General features: G+C 42.8%; 1 protein-coding gene across 6 annotated transcripts in view; it reads left to right on the top strand.

The window, feature by feature from the left end:
* Positions 1-471: 471 nt before the first annotated feature.
* TSC1 (TSC complex subunit 1) overlaps positions 472-22,928 on the top strand; it is a 48,709-nt gene continuing 26,252 nt past the window's right edge. The window contains exons 1-6 of one of the 6 annotated variants that reach the window (XM_082400715.1): positions 472-686; positions 9,660-9,722; positions 16,354-16,539; positions 17,995-18,098; positions 19,197-19,349; positions 21,288-21,432. In XM_082400715.1, coding sequence (XP_082256841.1) covers positions 16,434-16,539; positions 17,995-18,098; positions 19,197-19,349; positions 21,288-21,432 — 508 coding nt within the window. In that variant the 5' untranslated portion in view covers positions 472-686; positions 9,660-9,722; positions 16,354-16,433. Of the gene's footprint in view, positions 716-9,519; positions 9,723-16,353; positions 16,540-17,994; positions 18,099-19,196; positions 19,350-21,287; positions 21,433-22,928 lie in introns of all 6 variants that reach the window. The other 5 variants (XM_082400714.1, XM_082400716.1, XM_082400717.1 and 2 more) reach the window with 5 other exon arrangements.

Genomic DNA, 22,928 nt, shown 5'->3' with positions numbered 1-22,928 from the left:
CTCCGCAGGCCCAGAGGTGGGCTTCTGTAAATACTCGGCGAAGGAAAGAAGGCTGCCCTGGTGCAGCTTTTCTCTTTCCCCAGATGAGCCGCCTCTCCTCCAAGGCTCCACAGCGGACCCTTCGCCCACAGGGGCCCTACGGGCTCTTCGGGAAACATGAACGCAGCTCTGCGGCCGGGCACACGGAGACCCTGGAAGGGGCACCCGGGTCTGCGAGCGGAGAAGGAACCTCCGGAATGCGTGAAGCACTCCAACCACACCCAGCCGGGCCAGCTTGTTTACGCCTCTTGCCCGGCCCGGCCCGGCCCGCCGCCCCGCCCCTCGCTCTCTCGCGTGGCTCCTCCCGCCGCGCCGGCCCTTCTTTTTGCCTCCTTCGCAGTCACAAGATCTCTCAGCGGCTCCCTTTAGGAATCCTTCCGCCCGTCCCCGCCCCCCTACCTTACAAACTCTCCTTGGTTCTTTCTCGACTGGTTAGCATCATCAGTAATGAGCAGAACTGCTCCTTCCTTCCAAAGGTGCTGCCGACCGCGGTCATCTGTCGTCGGGTTCGACGGGGTTGTGGGGGCGAAACCCCGCTGGGACTCTTTTTCGTGGCGGAGGCTGCAGCGGCCGCGGACATTTCACGACGGGGGGGAGGTGCTGTACGTCCAAGATGGCGGCGCCCTGTAGGCTGGAGGAGCTGTGAGGTAAACAGCTGAGGGGGAGGAGACGGTGTGTGAGTATGAGGGTGTCGCCCCCTCCCTTTCATGGGGGCTTCTCAGGGCAGTCCTGGCACCATGGCCTCAGTCTGGGAGGCCCTGTGGGGCTGGGGCAAGGGGCTCTCTTGCCGGAGAAGGGACTCCGGGAAGGGGGGTTCGGAGAGCTTTCCCCTCCCTCTTATTACGCGCTATCTCCGGCGGGGCCCGGCCGGGCTGGCGGCTCTCTGGGGAGGAGAGGCGGCCCCGGCCGGCACGTCGCCCCTCTTCGGCGACGGAGGGGACGGCTGCACCCCCGGGCCGCGGAGCCGAGGGCAGGGGTGAGGTGGGCCCGGTCGCCAGCCCCTCGCTGGGTGGGGTGACAGGTTCCCGCGGGGTGCGGAGAGCGGGGGAGAGACCCTCGGCTGGAGGGCGGGGCCGGGCGGTGGGGCTGGTCCCCGGGCTTGTTGAGAGGGGTCAGGGGTTGGGGGGGGGGCGGGGGATGAATGGAGGCTGCCTGTGGGCATCAGGGACCCGCCTGGACTCGGTGTCTCCGCTGAAATTTGCATGACCGAGCGCGTCGCTCCGGGTGTGCTCGTGGGTATTTAATCGACGGTGAAAGACAGTTGCTTTCGAGTCAGCAGAGGTGATTCTTAAGAGACAGCTATTTGCAGAGCCAGTCCTAGACGCTCATTCATTCATTTGAGGAACTGGAGGGCGAAGAGCCCGCAGTCAGAGAGCCCTTGGAGAATGAAAGCTGTTTCTTTGTGTCTCCTGTTCAAGAGTTTTGCTTCGTGTGCTTTGGATTTGGGGGTGTGGGGGGAGGCTTTGGAGGGGGCGCGGTCCTCCTGACAACAGCAGCTTGTTTATGGGGCACTCGCTGTGCAAGTGCTTTGCGGTCATCCTCTCCTGTAGCCCCCGAGACAAAGGGGAGAGGCAGCCACTCTTAACGCCTCCATTTCTCAGATGAGGAAACTGAGGCCCCGAAAGATGAGGGTCCCTTGCCCAAGGTCACCCCTCTAGGATTATGTGAGCCAGGACGGGAACTGGGGTCTGACTGCCTCCCAGACTGTGCTCCTGTCTTTATTTGTACACCCATGACTCTCTCATTTATCTCTTATTTGATCTAAGCTGGCCCGTCTTTCTTTCCAAGTAGGTGATTAGAATTAATCAGTTGGCCGAGGTCTGTGCCTGTGTGTGTGTGTGTCTTTAATTTTGAGGAGGAGCACCCTTGCTTCTATACCTTAGCTTTTGTTGGGGGTGACAGTGTTGTGCCTGTAAACATGTTAGTCTAAATTACGCCGGAAAGTATTTGATGTTTTCATAAAACTCACACGTTTATTGCAGAAAGAAGTCGTGCTAAAATCCTTGCTGGATTTTTTTTATAGAAAGCATGGAAATAGCCCTTCACTTTACATAGCGTAAGCGGTAAAAGTACTAAAATAGAATAATACTCTTCTGAGATTCATAGGTTTATAATTTGGGGATCAACTTGGAGTCGTCTGAATTCACACATGCTGGCAAAGTGGAGCTGTAAATTTCGAGAAGCGTCATAAAACCAAACCTTGTGGGAGCCCTTGATTTACAGAGCAACCACCTGTGATTCTTAAGTTGACCATTCCTGAGTAAACCTGGAACATGCACGTGTGGAAACTGATGTAGGGTGGTGTGGGGAAATGCACCTTTAACAGTCACGCATCAGGCTAATGAGGTGCCTCAGAAACACTGACAGATTCTTTGCTGTTGCTCTGGGGAGTCACAGGTTCTCCCTCTAACCACCTGGTGTAAACTTAAGGGGTATTTATAGAGGGTGTCAATGGAAACTATCCTCTTACCAAACTTCCTATCTTACCCAGACGCTCTTAACCTCACGTGCATGGAAGGGCGAACGACGTAAGCTTTCTTTGCTTCACGCATTTCCTGGCGTCATAAAGACTTTGGGATGCTCCTAAATGCCTAGCTAGACAGATTCCTAGGCAGCTACACGCATTCTTACTTGTTTTCATTCAATTGGAGTGTCTCAAATCCTGTGACTCAGTTGTACTCTTCCTCACTGGTTTCTTAAGAGCAAAGACGTCCCATGCCGCTGCTGTCCAGGTGTAATAAGATGCCTTCTGTGCGTACCTGTTTTCATTTGTGAGGCGAAACTGAACAGGCTTACTAGGACAAATCAAATACATGCCTGTCTATGGGATGTTTATAGAGTAATGAAATTACCGGAAACGAGAGATCTCTAACAGTAGCGTCCATCAGAACCTTCATGCACAGGTATCTGGCCCCATAGTAGGTAGATTTGCGTATTCGGTCTTTAAGGACACCCTGGATGTGTATTTTGGAAGAAGTCATAGGTGATTCTGATGTGCACCAGGGGTTGCGGACCAGTGGCTAAAGTAACCACTTCGGCTATTTTTCTTTTAATTTATAATTTATTGCAGAGGCATTTCTTAAAATAGCTTCTAACCTCTGGTGTATATAGTGGTGGGTAAGTTTGGGGCTCTGAATTACAGCTGACTTGATCTTACAGATCTGTCTTCTTTCAGAGTTTGTTAAGGTACAGGTATGGTTCTTTTCCAGGTTCTAGGGCCATGGTAGACTAAAGTTAACTTTTTCTGGAATTAACTGGATATTCTTGGCTGCAGATGAGCCAAATACAGCAATACATCAACCATTTCAAGCTTTTCTAAAAGTCAAATAGCTTTCGACTTCTAACAAGCCACTAAGTTCTCTGAGCTTCAGTTTATTCATTTGTGAAATAAGAGAGTTGGATTGTAAATGAGTATTTCAAAGTCTAAATTTCTGAGATTTCAAGTCCTTCTGGGGCTTCAGTTAAAGATTCTACATTGATTGAATCAAAGTGTTAATGGCTTTATAATAACTGAGCAAATGGATGACTTTTAGCGCGACCTGTTTTTATCCTTTCCTTTATATCACATTTTTAAGAAGGTATTCCTTAAAAGTTCCTCATATTATAAATTTCGAGAGATTAGTTTTATTTGTATTAGTTTTGTTTGTTATTTAAGTAGCTGCAGGCGTGAAAGAAAAGTATACTCGATAGCATTTAAATCTCGAGCTTTTTGCTTTAAAAACACATATATATTTATAATTAGCATATACTCAAAAACTGAATTTCCCCCTTCAGTGTTTAGTTTGCATGAAATACTGATTTTTTTCCATTGGTCTGAAAAGGGTTTTAGACCAGTTAAATTGGTCTAAAATCACCATCAGCAATTTTAGATTATTCTTTTTCTGATTTACTTGTTAAGCATGTAGTTCCTAGACATTAGTAATTTAATGTCTAGTGTCTATTTTTGGGAGGGGGAGAATTTAAAAAAATATGTATATATAAAACATATATAATCCCAGGACCTTGCTAATTTCTTCTTGTCCATTCTCTTGTGCAGTACTAACTTTTGTTCTATACAGGGAAGTAGCAAAAGGTTATAGAACACTTTTTAAGGTTGAATGAATTCAGATTGTCATCTAATGAGTAAAGTGCCCTAAAAACCTAGCTTTGATACAGAGCAAGACGTGGTAGTTACTGGCCTAGAATTCACAGGTCACTTTCTAAAGTAAAGATAATGGCAGTAGAAGCCAAGAAGTATTTGAGTAACAAGGGACAACTTTACCCTTCGGTCGGTGATGGAGGACACAACGGGCGGTGGTAAGAAAAAACAGATGTGGTGACCGTAATGTCTGCAGTTGTTAAGACCTGTGCTGCTCTGAGTAGTTCCACAGAGCCCAAGAGTACAGAAACAAACATGAAGTGTATCCATTCTAAGCTACAGAATGACTGTATCAATGTTTCAAGTATAAGTTATTAAATGTAGACTTCTAAGGCTTATGTACCCATTTTGTTTAGTAGTAATGTTGTTATAATAAAGTTTATATTTATTGGCACAGTGCCAAACAGTGTGCTGTGTTTTTTACGTGCGGGATCCTGTTAGCTCTTCCCACAGCCTTAAGGGACGGGAGAGAGAGATGAGCACGCTGAGGCTTTTAAGGCCACTTATTCAGTGGCTGAGCTGGGATTGGAGCCCTGTTGCTTGACTCCAGAACACACACATTTAATCTTTCACTGGGATAAATTGTCTGAACTGCTGATCTGAGAAACTAAGTCAGAGGTCAATGGTTCTTAAGTTTTGGGGGGGCCTCCGTTACCCTCTGAGAATTTGTGGGAAGCTGTGGACCAAATATCCTTTTCTGTCCCATCAGCACCAAGAACAAAATTCATACAGATATGAAATTTTGGATATGGCTTCAGGAACTTTACAGACCCAGCCTGAAGCCCAGCTGATCATTCTAGATAGATTACTGCTCTTAAAAATGGACTTGGGCTTTAAAAAAGAAACAAACAAACAAACAGCAAACAAAACAGTAGATAGGAACGGCCCACGTCTTTTAAAGATGGACTATGTACTGTTTGTATTATAAATCATTTTCTTAAACCTTTATATTGAAAGGTTCTTTATACTTCACTGGAAGATCAACCTTAGGTGTCACATTAAAAAAAAAAAATTATAAGTGGAGAACTCAGGTGTGTAACTTGCTAAATGCTTGTCAAGCTTGGCATTCAGTCTGTGTGTACGTTTAGCACCTGGCAGAATTCCATTGGGCTTTTTTTCCCCAAGGTTTATGCACTATTTTTTTTCCCTTTGAACCTCAAAAGTATATATAAAATATATATTAAATATATATTTTTAATATTTCTTGCCTTCATCCTTCTTCCTAGGCTAGTGGTTCTCAACCTTTTGTGGGCATCAGAATTGCCATGAAGACCCCACTCCCAGATTCAGAGGTCTCTGACCACCAAGGCTCAAGGCCCAAGAATTTGCATTTCTAACAAATCCCCAGGGGATGCTGACGTTGCTGGTGTGAGGACCACATTTGAGAACCACATGTTTAGTCCTAGGCTATCAGACCCTGTGCCTTTATTCCCTCAGATATTTCTGTTTTAGTCCTGTGAACTTGAAACCTAAAGAAATCGTCACAATTTTTCTCAGGTTTCTTTTAAGGGAAGCTCTGTTTTTTGAAACATACATGATATTTGGTTTATTTTCTTGGTAAATAATCTTGTTCATGCTAATAGAAAGTTAAAACATAAGAAACATTATTTATAGAAGAGCTACACCTTACCAAAATCAAGCTCTGTCCCTGCAGGCAAGTTACTAGAGGATTTACCTCTGAAAGAGGGTATACGCTTCAGCAAATTGTCCTTCCAGGTCCCTCATGGCAAAAGTTCTGAATGGAGAATCTGGAGCTCTCCTGCCCCTGTTTGTACAACCTTGAGAGGGGCCACAACTGCTGAGACCATGTAAATCACACGTGACTACACATTTTGGCAGGTTTTGCTACCAGCTGTTTTACTTTCACACACTGAGTGGTATTTCCTACCCCTTTCTTTCCTTCTGTGCATTGGTAGGAAGAGTGAATTGGAGCTTGTATCTTACCTTTTTTGGATGCATTTGTGCTGAAGGCAACTTTATTCACTTGATAGAATATTACTCTAAGAAGTCACCTGAGCGTTACTGAGCCAGAGTCAAACATAATTGTGTAGTAGTGTATTATTAATTTTAATAAATTTATTTATTTATTTATTTTTGGCTGCGTTGGGTCTTTGTTGCTGTGCGCGGGCTTTGTCTAGTTGCTGCGAGCGGGGGCTACTCTTCGTTGTGGTGCGTGGGCTTCTCATTGCGGTGGCTTCTCTTGTTGCAGAGCACGGGCTCTAGGCGTGTGGGCTTCAGTAGTTGTGGCACGTCGGCTCAGCAGTTGTGGCGCACGTGCTTAGTTGTTCCACGGCATGTGGGATCTTCCCGGACCAGGGCTCGGACCCGTGTCCCCTGCGTTGGAAGGCGGATTCTTAACCACTGTGCCACCAGGGAAGCCCAGTAGTGTGTTATTGACATATTATTATTATCTGTATTATCTGTGTAATGTTTCTGTTCTACCTATACTGTACTTGATAATGAAATAGTCCATCTATGCCTGAACCTGTATCTGAATTGTCTTTGAACTTTTTTAGATAAAAACCTCAGTACAGAAAACAAGTTACAGTGAAGAGACATCTGCTTTCGTTTATACCTGTAGTTGTGTTTTTACATCATAGAAAAGTTGTACAAAATTATCTAGGCGATGTGATATGCAGTTACATATTTTATGTGATTTGGGGTTCTGAGGAGTCCTAGGGGCTAGAAGGCCACACACAACACTGATTTTCCAAAAGTCTGAATATTCAGCTGATATTTTCAGATAAAATACTTCGTGAAGGCATTTAGGTACCTGCCACTAGTATTTCATAAAGGTATATTACAGCTCTCAGGTCTCTCATGGCTCGTAATGCATCTTGCCTAGGGCAGAGATGTGTGAAAAAATGTGTACAAGTCCTGCTTATGACTCTCTACATGGCTGTTCAGCTGGAGTTTGTGTGTACCCCACATATACACACCATCTCTCTGTAAACACGTACAGAATGAAATGAAGGTGAAATGTGAAAACAAGTTGACCTGTGTTCCTTCTGCTTAATCTCAAAACACTAAAGCACAGAGCCATCATCTTCCTCAAACCTACCCTTTATTTCTATTCAAAAAGACCCATAGAAGTGCAATTACAGTGTTGCTTTCTGGTGAGAATACAAATTTTGGGTCCAAGAGGAAGAGTCCAGATCTGAGGGCATGTTTCTTTTATAATTTGGCTTTCGAAGATAAGAACATGGATTGGCCCTGTTATGCTCTGACAGGTGTTTCCATCCATACCCCTCAGGGGTACACATTTTTGAGGAGGGTCTTCGCCATTCCTCACTTCTGATCAGGAAGTTCACAGGTCGCATGATTTTACCTAGTAGTACATCCATAGGGCAGGATTTAAATATAAATGAATAAGTAAACACTTAAAAATATAAATAATGCCAGGTAGCCCCTGACTGGCCAACATTTATCACCATTACCATTTTTTAGCATAGCAATAAAGAAGGTAAGAAGTCTTAATGTCGAGCATTGGACAAAAAACATTCTGATTTCCTATGCCAGTTCCTTTATCTAGGACAGTGATCCTGGCTAGGCAGGCTATAAGATCTCATCTTGTATACATCCTAATTTTACCCTTGCCTTAGATATTCCTTTTCAGGTAAAAGATCCAACTGGGATTAATTGCAAGAGGAAGTCTACATGACTCAGTGGAGTAACAGCTGAAGTTAAGATTCTGAAGATTAGAGGCTCCAGTGTTTTAATTCTAGCTCTTTTGGTTGAGTGACTGTGGCTGGGCAAGCACCCCCTGTGTGAATGGTTTCGTTGGCCTTTTTGGAAGGCCAGCCTGCCTTCCAACTCTGCACACACACTTGCAGTATGCCACTGAGGACCACAGTTAATGGCGTTAATGCCTAGAATGTGTTCTACAAGGAAATATAATTACCCCGTCATCTGGAGCAAGAGGTTTTAATTGTTAGAGAGCTGCTCAACACACTAGTCAACTTTGACCAGGATTGTATGTGGAAGGGCTTGTTTCCAAGCTCTTCCGTGTTCAGTGTAATTAGGCATATATAGTGTATGAGGTTCAGCTTTTCATATCTGTATTCAACCCTGGAATGGCTACCAAAGAAGCTGATGAAATCTTTGTTGACCTGAACAGGGTATATTTGCCCCTTGTGTGCCAGATGCTGCAATAGGCCCTGGGTGTGCACTGGTGGTCCCCCACCAGTGGGGGTCCCCGTCCCCATGGAGCTTACAATCTGGTGATCAGGCTGTACCTAAACGTAGTTTGAAGGGCCCACATTTTAAGAGCAAACTGGAATGTATTTACATATACTCATATTTAACAAGGATATTTAATATGAGGTAATTTAGGTAGAAAGCAGGGCAAAAAGGGAAAGAAAATAGGGAGAAATGATACCTGTTCTCATATATTTTATGCTTGTCACGTAGAAGGATTAGATTAAGGTTGTGTGGTTTCAAAGGCAGAATTCAACTTTGTACATTTATTTAAGAAATATTTTAACTCCTAATCATTCAGTGAACAAGTCCCAGGCACTGTGGCAGCTGCAAGAGGCGCAGTACTAGAGAAGCCCCTGTCTCTCCCTGGCTGGAGCTGCTGTTCTGGTGAGGGGGACATATTCAGTAACTAATTGCACTTGCTTAGTCGGGTGTGCTCCGTGACACCAAGAAATACAGGCTGCTGAGAGTATGTGACGGGGCCTGACCTGGTCTGGCCCTGAGTGGAGGGAAGTGAAGGCTTCTCTGATGAAGCGCATGTTTAAGCTGAGGTTTTTCAGGGTGAAGACTGAGCTTGGGAGGGGGCAGAGGTAGAGTCTCTCGGGCACAGGGACAACATGTACCTGGTCCTGAAATGGGGACGTGTGTGGCTAGTGGGGCAGGGCCGTGGGGAGGGAGGGGGTGTGGTGGGTTTGAGGTGATGTGGACCCACCAAGTGCTTCATGCCTGGCGCTGTTCTTCCTCTCGGGCTCCTCAGGTGGTTTCTCTGTGCCACGCACCATGCCGAGGGCTATGGGCGTTCATCTCCTGCAGGCCTCACGCAGCCTTAGGAGGTAGACGCCACCGTTCTTCTCACTGTACAGGTGACGTAATTTAAGATTGGACATTAGAGACATAAGATAAATCACCCAAAGTTACACAGCTACTCAGTGGCAGAGCTTGGATTTCAACTCGGAGCCCTAATTCTGGAGCCCATCCTGCCCATGCATTTCCTGCCCATTCGTTTATAGCTCTAATAAAGACAGTTAACAAAAGGCAGAGTTTACAAGTTCAGCACAACATAAAGAATTTTCCAGCAACCAACTGTTCAGAAATGTAGACGGGGAGAGGCACGTGCACCCACTGATTATAAGTGTTCATTCCAGCGGAAACCAGATGGCCACCTGTCAGGGATGTGCAGTAGGAAAGAGGTGGAAGCCAGTGAATCCTGAACTTCCTCTGTTGTGTCTGGGATCTCACTTCATTGTGAGATTGGTATTGACAGATGCGTGTTTCTTCTCTTCAGTGACCATGAAAGACACCAGGTTGACAGCACTGGAAACTGAAGTACCAATTGTCCCCAGAACAGGTAAGGTACAAACTCAGTCCAGTGGTTGGGGGAAGGTGGAAGAGAATCATTTATCCTGTCTGTGGCTGTACGGGGGCAAAGATGTTTCTTTGCATTCAGGATTAACGTTGATGTTTTTAGCTACTTGCTAGGAGCTAGACCTTCTGTGCCGTGAAGTAATTAGTCAAATTACCGGTAATTTATTAACTGCTTATTCAGTGCCAGGCATGGTGTTAAGTGCATTCTGTGGTTATTTATTTTGTTCTTCACAGCCACACTTTTGGTGTATCTCCGTTTTACAGACGAGCAATTGGGCTCTGAAATTACGTCATTTTCCTGGTGTACCTGCGACTCAAATCAGTTCAATCTAGCAGCAGAATTTGGTTCTAACGCCTAGATAAAATTGAAACCTGTGTGTCTGAGCAAGTCATTTAACTAACACAGAGGTTCTCAAGCCTGGCTGTGCCTTAACAATCCACACAGGCCTATAAAACAAGCCAGATGTCCTGTCTGGACCCCACCCCTTAACCTGCTCAGGATTGTGTGGACTCTCGAGGTGATTCTAATGTACGTCCTGGGCTGAGGACCCCTGAGCTAACGAATTAGCATTTACATTGTAACATGGCTTTACTTATTAATTGTCTTAATTCGTTTTTTGGGGGATGAGTTGCATGCTATCGTGGTTTCTAGGAATTGGACAATTCTCAGAGTCCTGGAATATATCCTTCCTAAATATTGAGGCTTTGGCATTTCTGTGGATACTAATGTAGTCTGAGTGACCTGACTGATCCCTGAGCTCTAATTTTGAGTTTACTGGCAGGAGTGTGCAGCGCAACAGCTTTCCGTGTCTACAGGAAGGGTGTAGGGGAGATAGGGAAGTGTTTGGTCTGCTGTCTTTATGCACAGATGGCTAATGGGATTCATTTAATGCCTCACTGGTTGCTATTTGCTGTATTCTGTCACTGTCTGCCTCACCTTACCTCCTAGGAATTGTGAAATAAGGTGGAGATTTTTGCCTTAAAGATTGGTGTCTGTTCACAAACAGGGACTTAATACAGATTGTAGACTGTCTAACAAGAAGGTGGAAGTATTGTTCCCTCAGGAGTAGGGGAAGCTTTCTAAGTTTGACTTTTTACTTTCAAATATTTTATGTGTACTTCACCCTGTCCTTTGTCGGAAATCCACTGCATATGAATTTGAACCCAATGTCAGATGGTCATGATCAAATCATTGAGGCCCAAGCTGAACATCACACATCACAAATCTCAGATTTTTTTTTTTTTAAATTTTCATTTATTTATTTATTTATTGGCTGCATTAGGTCTTCGTTGCTGCGCACAGGCTTTCTCTAGTTGCGGCAAGCAGGGGCTACTTCATTGCGGTGCGCAGGCTTCTCACTGCAGTGGCCCCTCTTGTTGCAGAGCATGGGCTCTAGGCGCACAGGCTTCAGTAGTTGTGGCGCACGGGCTTAGTTGCTCCACGGCATGTGGGATCGTCCCGGACCAGGGATTGAACCCGTGTCCCCTGCATTGGCAGGCGGATTCTTAACCACTGCACCACCAGGGAAGTCCCACAAATCTCAGATTTTATTAAACATTTTTCAATATTGCATTTGTATTCCGTTTTAGTAGTCAGATTGTTAAAATTTGAAATTTTAACAAATTGGTCAGCTGTGTCAGCTGCTAGATTGCTCCTGGGTTAACACGTGTGTGATACCGGAAGGACATTTGTCTTCAGCTGCCACGTTTAGTCCCATCACTAACCTTTTTAGACAAAGCAGAATGTAATTTGGGAGAGTTTCTGGTAAATTGTTTTCTGGAAGGAACCTGTACCTGGGATTCATAGCTTGGGCAAGCCTCAAGGATCCTTCATCTTCAGCTACTAAAAATTGTTGACAATCTATACCAATCATTTTGAAAAGCTTTTTGATTAAATTTTTAGCCTCCGTATACACACAGCTACAAGAAATTGTCTTCTTAAAACAGACTTTTTGTAAAGTCTGTTTTGAAATTTGATTAGTGAGTACAAAATGTGTTTGAGTATTTCATTTTTTCTTAACATTGTTTTCTTTTCTTCTCTTCATACTCTATATATTCTTTATGTTTGGCTTGAAGATGATTTATCATGGATATTGTTGACTGTGATTTTGGGTTTTTTTCATGTCATAAAATTGAGGTGACAGGTTGGCATTTTATTTTTAATTCACCCTCACAAGATGTGAGGTATTCCCAACTATGACTTTTTCTTGAAAGACTACAAATCAGGACTACAAATTAAGTGAAGTTCTTAAAGATTATTCCGTTTGTAATAAATGTTATAAAGCAATTCTATAAAAGTTAGAATTAAAATATAGTTTAATTTCTGTTATTTAGCCATGTGTTACTAAAATTTTTATAAACATTTGGCTCAAAGAATAATTACTGTTATTTGTAAAGCTATCTAGCGAATCTACCTTAATACTCATAATATTAGTTAATATATTTAACTGTTTGGAAGTTCTTAATTGTTTTTGAACATAAAAATCACATCGTTAACTGAAGCTTTTATTTTTGTAATAATAAATGTATAAATAAGTATTGTATTGACAGAATTTCAACTTATAAAACACAAAACTTAGATGTTACATCTAGAATGTTTTTACCTTTATTCAGCTATTAATAGTAATTCCGTATGCATGCCTTGTCGCATTACTGACATCATGTGGATTAGGTGTGATGGTAACATTAACATATAGTTGTTGGTCACACATGCACAGTCAAAGGTGCCAGAAATGCTGCTGAAGTGGGCGATTGCTCAGCTTTCAGTCCTAAAGACCAAGGCCGCAGCCAGATTTTGGCCAAGTATAGAGAGTAAAATCGAACTTTGGTAAATCTCTATTTTCCAACCATAAATCTCAAATCTGGTTACCAGTGTAGAGTTTCAGTTTGGTTTATTCAAAGGTGGTGACTAAGAGCCCCCCTGTTGCTTTAGATTGAGTGGTCAGGGAGGCCTCTCAGAGACGGTGTGACATTTTGAGCAGAGACTTGAAACAAACAGCCACACGAGGATCTGGGAGAAGAGCAACAGCAAGTGCAGAGGCCTGAGCAAGAAGCTGTTTTCCTGAGTTTAGGAGCCTGAGGCTAGAGCAGAGAGACGAGGGGGTGGAGTGCTGTGAAACGAAGGCAGAGGGAGTGGGGACTTCACAACTGGCCCAGTCTGGTGGAGCCTTGCAGGCCCCTTGGGAGCTGGCGCTTATTAGCTCCGTGGGAAGCCACTGGATGATTTTAAACAGGGGAGTGAAAGATTCTGATTTCCCTACTTCAGAGTCTTTTGTGGTTGTTTGGTGGCAGGTAAGCTGTAGGGTGAGGGTAGTGAGGGAGCCTGGTGCTCCCTTGTCTCCAAGCGGGGATGAGGGGGGCTTGGGCTGGGGTGACAACAAAAGGGATAAGTCAGTGGGTTTGCCAGAGGATTAGATGTGAGGGTACGAGTGGTGGAGGAGCACGGATGTCACCTGGACATTTGCTAGAGACTAATGATCATGCCTTTTGCTGAGGTCCAGGAGGCTATCAGAGTGACAGGTTTTGGGGTGGGGAGTGGGCGTTGAAAGTCACGGCTTCCTAATGTAAATAGCGTCATTGATAGCACTGTACTGTGGCTTGTGGCCGCCAAAGGTAATAGTAAACTAAATGGAATGTTGCTTTGGCGCGTAGGATACAGAAATGCATTAACTAAATATTGGCTTTTGGCTTCTCCTGTCTCCTATTTTCTATACTTGGGTACTTCCAAAACGGAAGAGAGACTTTCATGGCTGAAATGGATGCTTCATGTGCCTGTGGTGCTAACCTCTCAGGGACTTTCCCCTTATCTTCTCTAGGCTGTAAAGTGTGTTTAACACGTGTGCAACTCACCCATTCCCACCACGTCCAGGTGGAGCTGGTCCCTTCCCTCCTTTGTGTACTCACTATATCATGTCCATTTCCTGCTCGTGTACATACAGTTCTTCTTTGCACTTGCTAAGTCTGTCTTCCCTACTTAGCATCCTGCACTCAGTCCCTCCAGAAATATTTGAATAAGTTTAAAAGGGGAGATATTCCAATCATGGACCTAATTCCAAAAGCTTATGATTGAACTCCCGTGAGGGCTTGTTAGAATGTCAAAAATCCTTGAACTTGAGGCACTTAAATGAAGAATCCCACACAAAGCCCATGATTTATATTTTTTCTGAGGTTTAAAAAATATGGTTAAAAGGTAGAATTTTAGAACTCGAGAGAAGAGCAACAAAAGCTTGTTGCCAAAAAAAGATACTAATGTATGTTAGAATAAAACCTTATTTTTGCTTTCTATAAAGCATTTGGAAAGAGTAGGCTCCAGAAATCAGACTTTGATACCTAAATTACATTTACAATCTGAAAAACAAGCTAGGTGACCCATGACGGTCAGCCCTGAGTATCGCCAAGGTGACTGGATGGGCGCCATCTTTGTTTAGATTTGAGCTCATGTCACTCTGCTCTGGGCTGCCTGCATTTGGAGGAACAGCTCTGACATTACCATCTTCTGAATATACAAAAGACAAACGCGGAGTGTCACTAGCCTGAGACTGGGTAAGTAGCAGTTTTATTGAAACAAAACCAAACTTAGGGACAAATTACTTTTAAGCCTGAGAATCATTTGTGATTTACCTGAAGTAGAAATGAATGTGGAGGCTAGCTAGATAAATGTGCTATTCCAGTCACCTTGAAAGTGGTGGCCCAAAGGTTTTTACCAGTATTCTTTCTGATAATACGTGAGTACGACTCAGTGAGTGTGTATCTGTGCCAGGTACTGTGCTAACTGTGTGATACACGCTATCTCATTTAATCCTCTTGGTGAACAATAAACCCTGACAGGTTGGTATTATCTTCACTTGTAAATTTAATTTAATCCAACTCACAATAAGGTGAAATTTTATTGTTTTCAGCTTTGAACTTTTACAATAAAATCTTACCGCTTATGGTCTCACGTTTCTGAGTCCTTTGAAATTGACTTCCTTTATGATTTACCTGTAAGATTTATATTTATGTAAATATAAATTTGTATTATATTCCTACATCATACTTTCTACATCAGGATTTGCTATCAAAAATGCATTTATATATTTTAATTGATTTTTCTGGCTAATGAATTTTTGATTCACCAAGAGCAAAATCAGTGAATATCACCAGGTTGTAATTAAACAAGAGCATAGATGATAGTAAGTTAATACTCACCAGTTTCAGGGGTCATTGCTACTTTAAAATTGGCATCCTTGTAGGAACTTAACTCTTTAGCGGAGTTTTTCCTTAGCGTGGTGTTTCTCAAATGCGGCTTATTTATCACCCATATAAGAATTATTCTGCTGTGCTTATTAAAATGCATATTCCTAAGCCCACAATTCAGTTCTGGAATGGGCCCAGGAAGTTAGATCCGAGGTAGTTTTGATACACACTGAAACCTGAGAACTGCTACTTTAGCTTACCCAAAGACAAGCAAATAGAAAATAAGAATATATTTTAATGTGACTGCAAGTGACGTATACAGTTGTTGGCCTGGGAGCTGAGGCATCTAAGTTCTGCTTTACTATGTGACCTTGGCAAAATTATTTATCCTTTTTGAGTATCCATATTCTCATTTGTAAAATAAGGATTATACCTGCTTACCTCACAGTTGCTGTGAGGATCAAAGCCACAAGTTAGTTTAATGTCACATTTACGGTCTCAGTGCTTTGAGTGAAGCAGATTTCGGCTCAAATTTCAGTTCTCCCTGGTTTTGCCTCCTGCTAGCTTTTTGACCGTAAGCAAATGGGGTTGATCTTTGTTCCTCTCCCTGTAAAATGGGGACAAAAGAACCAATCATACTGTAGTTATATAAGGAGTGTATTTGATGATGTTTGTGAAAGGTGTCCAGTGCCTGTCTAATAAATGGTAGCTGTCTTTACTTGGTTTTGAAAATATAGCTTTAGGGACCATAGTGGGGAGAAATGAATAATTGTAAATGTGTATAGTGACACTGGAGAATGAGCTGCTTTTTCTCTATAAAGATAAGGTGACTGCTCCACTGCCATAAAGGACTGAGTTTTTGAAGGTGCAGGGTTCCCCCGTTCATGCCTACTTCCCTGTAACTAGCAGCATTTGAGTGTGTGGTAGATGTCTGGGATGAGGAGCATACACTAAAAATAGAGGAGCCATCCCTGGTTCAAATGAGGTTTACGCACTTGTGACCTAACTGGCCACACTAACTTCTAGACTCTGATGGGCTTGTCAAGGAGAAGATAGCATGCTTTCAGTTCTTTTTCTGAAAATAGTTCATCTACTCTTTAGATCACTGATTTGAAACATAAACATAGTCTTAGCCAAAACCCAAGGTAGAATCAGAGTAGGAATAAAACTTAGATTTAGTCCCATTATTAAGTTGCTGTGATGATTCCAACTGGTATTGTTTTTTTTTTTTTTAAGGTTTCTCTCTGTTGCATTCCCTAGAACTCCTCTTCGTAAACTTGTCAAGGACAGAATTATTTACACGCCCTAGCTTCTTTTATCAGCAAAGTTCTGGACAGACTTTTCACTGCTTCGAATATATGCTCAGTTTGTCTGGCAGGTAGTTTTTTGTGGGGAAAAATGGGGCCATTTTGTTACACCATTCCTGTTCTTTTTTTCAGTCTGGTAGTGGCACCAATGAAGAGCCTTCAAAGTCTTTAACACACATCCTGGACCCAGCACAGCGCATTCGTGTAAGATAATGGCCCAACAAGCAAATATTGGGGAGCTCCTCTCCATGTTGGATTCCCCCATGCTGAGTGTGCGTGATGATGTAACAGCTGTCTTTAAAGAGAACCTCAGTTCTGGTAAGCAGAATCGTACCCTGGTTAGCTTATCTGCTAATCAGACGAGATTGACCTAGAGGTGACTAGAATCCTGCTGATAAATTTTGGTTTTCATCTTCTAAAGAGAGTCTTTAAAACCACCAAGGAAAAGCATACATCGGTGGATTCATTCTACATGTGTTTCAAGCTTTTAGTTATGGAAATACTCAAATATACACACAAACATAGAAGTAAGAGTCACATAATGAACCCCACATACCCAGCCTTTCCTGTTTCATCTTACCTCCCTGACTTCCCCCCACCCAGGTATTTTAAAGCAAATCCCAGGTATATCATTTCATCTGTAAATCACATGTGATTTTTAATATGAAACATGCTTAACCTCTCTTTTTATCAGAGAAATATAAATTTAAACAGTACCCTTTCCTGCTTGCCGGGTTGGCAGAAATGAAATATTGGTCATAGAAATGGGCACTGTTAGCAGGCCAATACGTGGGCGCTCTGCCCTTTTGGAGCATCTGTCATCGACTTGAAAGCATGTGCCATTTGGCTTACCGACTTACAAGAATCTGTATTTCATTATAGCCTTGAACGAAATGTAGTGGAAACTTGGGAAAACCTACGTACCCTTCAGCAGGTGAATGGTTAAATTAATTATGTAGGGCCATGCAGTGGAGAACAAGGAGCTCAGGAAAGAGAATGAAGTAGGTCATAGATGCTGTCGTGGAAAGGTGTCTACAACACCTCGCTGAGAGGAAAAAACACACATACACAGACCATGGATATATGGACATGGGGCCTAGGTGTGTGTGATTGTACAAGTGTGAAAAGTTTTGAAAGGACATGAACCAAACCCAAGGGTGTTTGTCTCTGGAGAGTGGGTTGGGAGGCAGGTGGTGAGGAAGATGTTCACTTGTATTTTATGTACTTTCATATAACTTGAATTGTTATAACAATAGACATGAATTATTTTTGTAATTAAAAAAGCAATAAAAAAAGAAGTTAGGGGACTTCCCTGGTGGTCCAGTGGTTAAGAATCCACCTTCCAATGCAGGGGACGCGGGTTCGATCCCTGGTTGGGGAACTAAGATCCCACATGCCTCGGGGCAGCTAAGCCCGTGCTCCGCAGCTACTGAGCCTGCGTGCCACAACTAGAGAGCCCGTGCGCCACAATGAAAGGTCCCACATGCCGCAACTAAGACCCGATGCAGCCAAATACATAAATAAATTAATTAATATTAAAAAAAAAAAGAAGATAGTATTTCATGTGCTCTTACGGCTATTTAGGCAAATAAACTTGGTAGTATCCTATTGTTAAACCTAAATTCATTTAAGGAAGCAGAAATACAACACTTCATAGAACTTTGGGTAGCATGCAAAGAAACGTTTTCTGGATTTTGTGACAGGCAACTATTTGAGGTAAGTTGAGAATGTTAAAGGAAATCACTATTATAAACTGCCCTTTTCTTTCTTTAGACCGTGGTCCAATGCTTGTGAACACCTTGGTGGATTATTACCTGGAAACCAATTCTCAGCCTGTATTGCACATCCTGACTACCTTGCAAGAGCCACATGATAAGGTAACTGCTGGAACTAATGGTAGAGACTTGATACGTTTTCTATGAGTGGTGTGACAGTGTCTGTGCAGCCCCGGTGCACAGCCTGTCCAGAGCTCACTCCTTCGACTTATACGTGCCATTGATGATACTGCCCCCAGACTATAACTACATAGAAAAACAATTGTCAGGACCTATGTTTCCTGAAAAGTTTTCAAAATACAACATATTCAAGAGGCTTTTAAGGCTCTTGCTGCTCCTGTAATCCTAACCTATAATTGTATAGTGACAGTTTGATCCATAAGGTACCCATCTTTAAACCCATGCTCTGAGTAGGATTTTCAGACTTTTGATCAATATGGCAGAATCTGTAAGTGTGGCAACTAATGGGGCTAATTGACTAGTGCTGTTTCACAGCACCAGGCACTTGGAAGACTCCTTCATGTTTTTGCTTTTATTTTTGTTGATGGTAAATAGCTAACAAAGCATTGCAATTGCAGATTTTGGTACGTCTTGTGTTTGTATGTGCTAGTGATTTACTTTACTGGGATTTGAAGGCCTTGCAATTGCCTGCCTTGCCTTTTACAGTACATCTTGGGGTTTTTTGTTTTTTTTTTACTCTGGGCTGAATTTTAACTTCTACTACTACCTGATTTATATCTGGGGCCAAATCCATGTAGGCTGGGCTATGGGAGCAATAAGTAACTGCTTCTAGCAGGATCCTGTGAAGCTTCAACAACCTACCACAGGCTTATTATAACATTGGTTATTATAAGAAGTGGCCTATATGTATTTCAAAAAGAGGGCCTATGAAGGAGTCCTCCTCCCCGCTTACAGACCTGTATTGTGGGATCCTCTTTCAGGAGTTGCAAACTGGCTTCCCTCTCTCAGACCAAATGCAACAGTGGGTTGTTTGCTAGCATGGTTTTAAAAAATCTTGAATGTGATCTCTACCTGCATGAGCCTTTCTTTACCTCAAAGGGAAGACTTGAGAGACTGGGCTATATCGCTGCTGTCTCTCCTTGTGTGAACTTCATACATTCATATATGTGTGTCCCTTGGTTCCCTTGATTTTTCCCAGCTTTACTGAGATATATTTCTCTTGTTCTTGTGCATTTTCAGCACCTCTTGGACAAAATGAATGAATACATGGGCAAAGCCGCCTCTCGGTTATCCACCCTCTCGTTACTGGGCCACGTTGTGAGGCTGCAGCCGTCTTGGAAGCATAAGCTCTCTCAAGCACCTCTTTTGCCTTCTTTACTAAAATGTCTCAAGGTACAATGTTTGTAAGGATTTGAACGAAATAGCTTTGTGAAAATAATTTCTGAAATTCTGAGTACCTTAAAACAAGCAAGCTGGATTTTAACTTTGAGAGTTTGAAAACTTCTGGTCATTTGTTTTTTCTCAAATGTAACGTAGTCCAAAATTGGTACTTAGTAAGCTCTCAGTGCATCACTGTGACTATTGCAATATGTTTAGTCCAAGCAAATGTGGTTACATTTCGGTCAGATTGGTTGACATTATGCTGTTCCAGCCCTCTTTGATTTCATCATTGTCTAGCCTTTCCTCAGTTGAAAACATACTGGTTTGTCTTGGGGGAACCCCCATTTCTAAGTTCTCTTTTGGCTAATAGAAAAATGGCTGAAAGGCTCTTTCAGCTATTTAGGAACATGTTCTGGTTGCAGCTGAGTTGCATTCTACTTTTTTGCACTAACCTTAGTGCGTTTTTCTACAGAGGGAGTCAAAACCTGAGTAGAACTTTGTGCTTTTGGTTTTGACCATGGCTTGCTGAAATACTCAGCGTTATTTGCTTAGTCTGTTTTAGTTCCTGGACTTGTTTCCTATCTATAAAATAAGGAAATGTGGTTAATATGAACTACCTGTACCTCACAGAGATATGACATGAAAATATCCAGTAGTATTTGTTCCAGAATGTCAGTGCCTTTGGAGTCATCTGACACAGCACCATGCAAATTGATTTTTGTCTCTGCCAACAAGGGTAACTGTTTTAATCTCCCTAGAGGTGGACCTCAGGGAGTCACATTGGTAGGGTATCATAAAAATGTGCATTTAATGTTCAGGAAAAGCAGGAACAGTTTTAACAATTTTTTTAAGTGAATGGATAGACGAGAATATAATCTGATTTTGAGGCACACTGTTTAGTTCAGATTGCAAAATACTTATCTTTTCCAAAAAGATAAGCCTTGAAAATTACTTACGGACTGTTATTCAAACCTTCAGTAAGAATGTTTTGTTAACCAAAATTAGGGTTAGTCCTTTTTACCCGAACTCATTATAGATTCTTGATTCTCCTACCAGGATTGTATGTTCTTCCTACTAGATATCCGCCATAACAAATGGCTTGGTGCTTGATGTAAAAACTAAATATATTTAAAACTTTATTTCCAGACTCGTAGATTCCTTTTTTAGTAGGAATAATGAACGTCTTAGCCTGCATGGTAGTCTTTTGATTAATATTTTGTTTCTTCAACCTGAATTCCAGTTACTTGGCAAACATTCATAACTTAATTGTGGATCGTGTGAGCTGCTGTAGCTAGTCTGAGTTGATTCATTATTCATTGGTTATTAAGTGTCTTCAATTAGTCTAAATTTATATGACTTGATATTTCAACTGTAGACATGGTCAGAGGTCACCATATCTTCTTTTATTTGCTGGTCTCTAAATATTGCTGTGAAGGTGAGCCATTAAGTAGACTTGTTAGTGCTATACCAATTTCTTATTAAATTATACTTCTGTTGTAATCCTTTGAAAATAGTGAATGACTTGTCAATGTATAAGGTTCTTTTTAATTGACTTTAAAAAAGTAAGTATTTTATGATTTGGTTGAATGAACAAGAATAGCAACATTCTTTCGTTCTGTTAAAAAGCAGCTTCTTGTACTTCCCTCCAAGGGCTATAAATAGCACATCCTAAGTCTCTGGGCTTGGGTGTCCCCAAGCCCCGTTTAAGCCCCTACCCTGGATGAGTTTGGTGCGTCAGCGTGGTCCCTGCAGACTCAGCATGGTCGCGCTGGTCCCCAGTGGCTTTTGGTTGCATGTGTTTCAGTGTTGTGCCCCCACCCTTAGGGGTAGGAGGATAAGTCTGTGCTGGGCGTCTAACCTGTGACGCCTTGGTGTTAGACCCTCCAAGTGGGCGGATTCTAATGCTGCACCTGACAGGTGTTTCTTCTTTCTTGACCTTCCTGCCTGCAGATGGACACCGATGTCATCGTCCTCACAACAGGGGTCTTAGTGCTGATAACCATGCTACCAATGATTCCGCAGTCGGGGAAACAGCACCTTCATGATTTCTTTGATATTTTTGGCCGTCTTTCGTCATGGTGCCTGAAGAAACCAGGTAAAGATCTCCTTCTATACCTGTCATGCCCCACCAAGTGAGTGCTTTCATAATTGATTAACAGGTCATGTGCTGGAAGGGAAGGTCATGTAGAATTCTAAAGCTGAAATGGCTGGTTGTCACCAGCCAGATGAGGAAATACCTCAGGCACGTCCACCAGAGGCACAAATAAGAAGCATGACTGTTGGGACTTCACTGGTGGTCCAGTGGTTAAGACGCCATGCTTCCAGTGCAAGGGGTGCAGGTTCGATCCCTGGTCAGGGAACAAAGATCCCACATGCCGTGTGGCACGGCCAACAAATTAAATAAAAAAAAAGAAGCAGCACGACTGTTGAGATACCTTCCTTATTTTGTTGGCTTAAAAGGATTAGTTGTCAGAGAAACTGAGTGGTAGGTACAACTTCCTGATTTTCAATAAACTGATAAACAACTTCAATCTGTGTCATAGCAGTATAGGACTAAGCTTGTGGGACATCTTTGTCTTCCTCTGCCGGTCTATAGTGACAGAACACAAGCTTCTGGTTCAGAGAACTTGTCCATTGTAAATGTGGAAGGAGGAGAGAGAATGCAGCACGTCCTAATTAGTGTTCTAGTTTCCAATGCAGTGGGGTTTTGTTTCCATATCGACAGGTAGTACGGCTCTATCAAAATGATTCAGAAGCTATATAAACACGCGAAATTTGGAATCTTTTGGTCACCCCAGTATAAGATATTCGTGTTGAAAGAATGAAATGTGTAAGCCCTGGGAAATGGAATATGCTGGCTTTCCTGTGCAAGATTAAGTGACAAGCCTGAGGCGCATATGATGCTGACTTGTCTCGTAGGCTTTTCCTGGGGAGAAAGAAATGGCCTGTCCATTAATTTCGAGGAGCTTTATGTATACTGTGGACTTGGGGTTTTCCATAGGGTCTAGGTAAGGCTAGATGAATTAAATTTTCTATTTCTCCCACTCTTAGCTTTTTAAGCTAATTTCTGGATGGTAGTTTTTCACTCTGTAGTTACAAATCTGCATCGCTAAGACTACAAACTGATTTTAAAACGTTCTCGCGCATTCGTTCCACAAACATATGAACGCCTCTTACGCATCAAGCCCAGTGCGAGGCACTAATGAGGGTACAGAGGTGAGTGAGTCAGTGCTGTTCTCAAGAGACGCGTACTGAGTAGGGCCGTGGAGAAGCATGATTACAGATTTCAGAGAGTACCGTTGTGAAGGTGGTTCAGTATTATGAGAATGTCTGGGGTCCTGTTTTAGGGGTGACTGGAGAGGAGGGCAGAGATTAGATCAGTGTGAGCCTTAATGGGTCACTCTGAGTAGATGGGAGTTTATCCAGAGGCCATGGGGAGCCACTGATGGATTTCAAACAGGGGTGTCCGGTGTGTTCAGATTTGGATTTTAGAAAACCGCTCTTACTTACCATCTTTGGAGCGAGGTGGGAGCACACGTACGCGGAGAGTCATGCTGGCAGCCCTGTGCTCGTGTCTGTTTCACACACATC

Source organism: Balaenoptera borealis (genome assembly GCF_965194805.1).
Source record: "Balaenoptera borealis genome assembly, chromosome: 8".
NCBI lineage: Eukaryota > Metazoa > Chordata > Mammalia > Artiodactyla > Balaenopteridae > Balaenoptera > Balaenoptera borealis.
The sequence above is the reverse complement of the archived record's forward strand: the minus strand, read 5'-3'. Positions and strand labels throughout refer to the sequence as shown.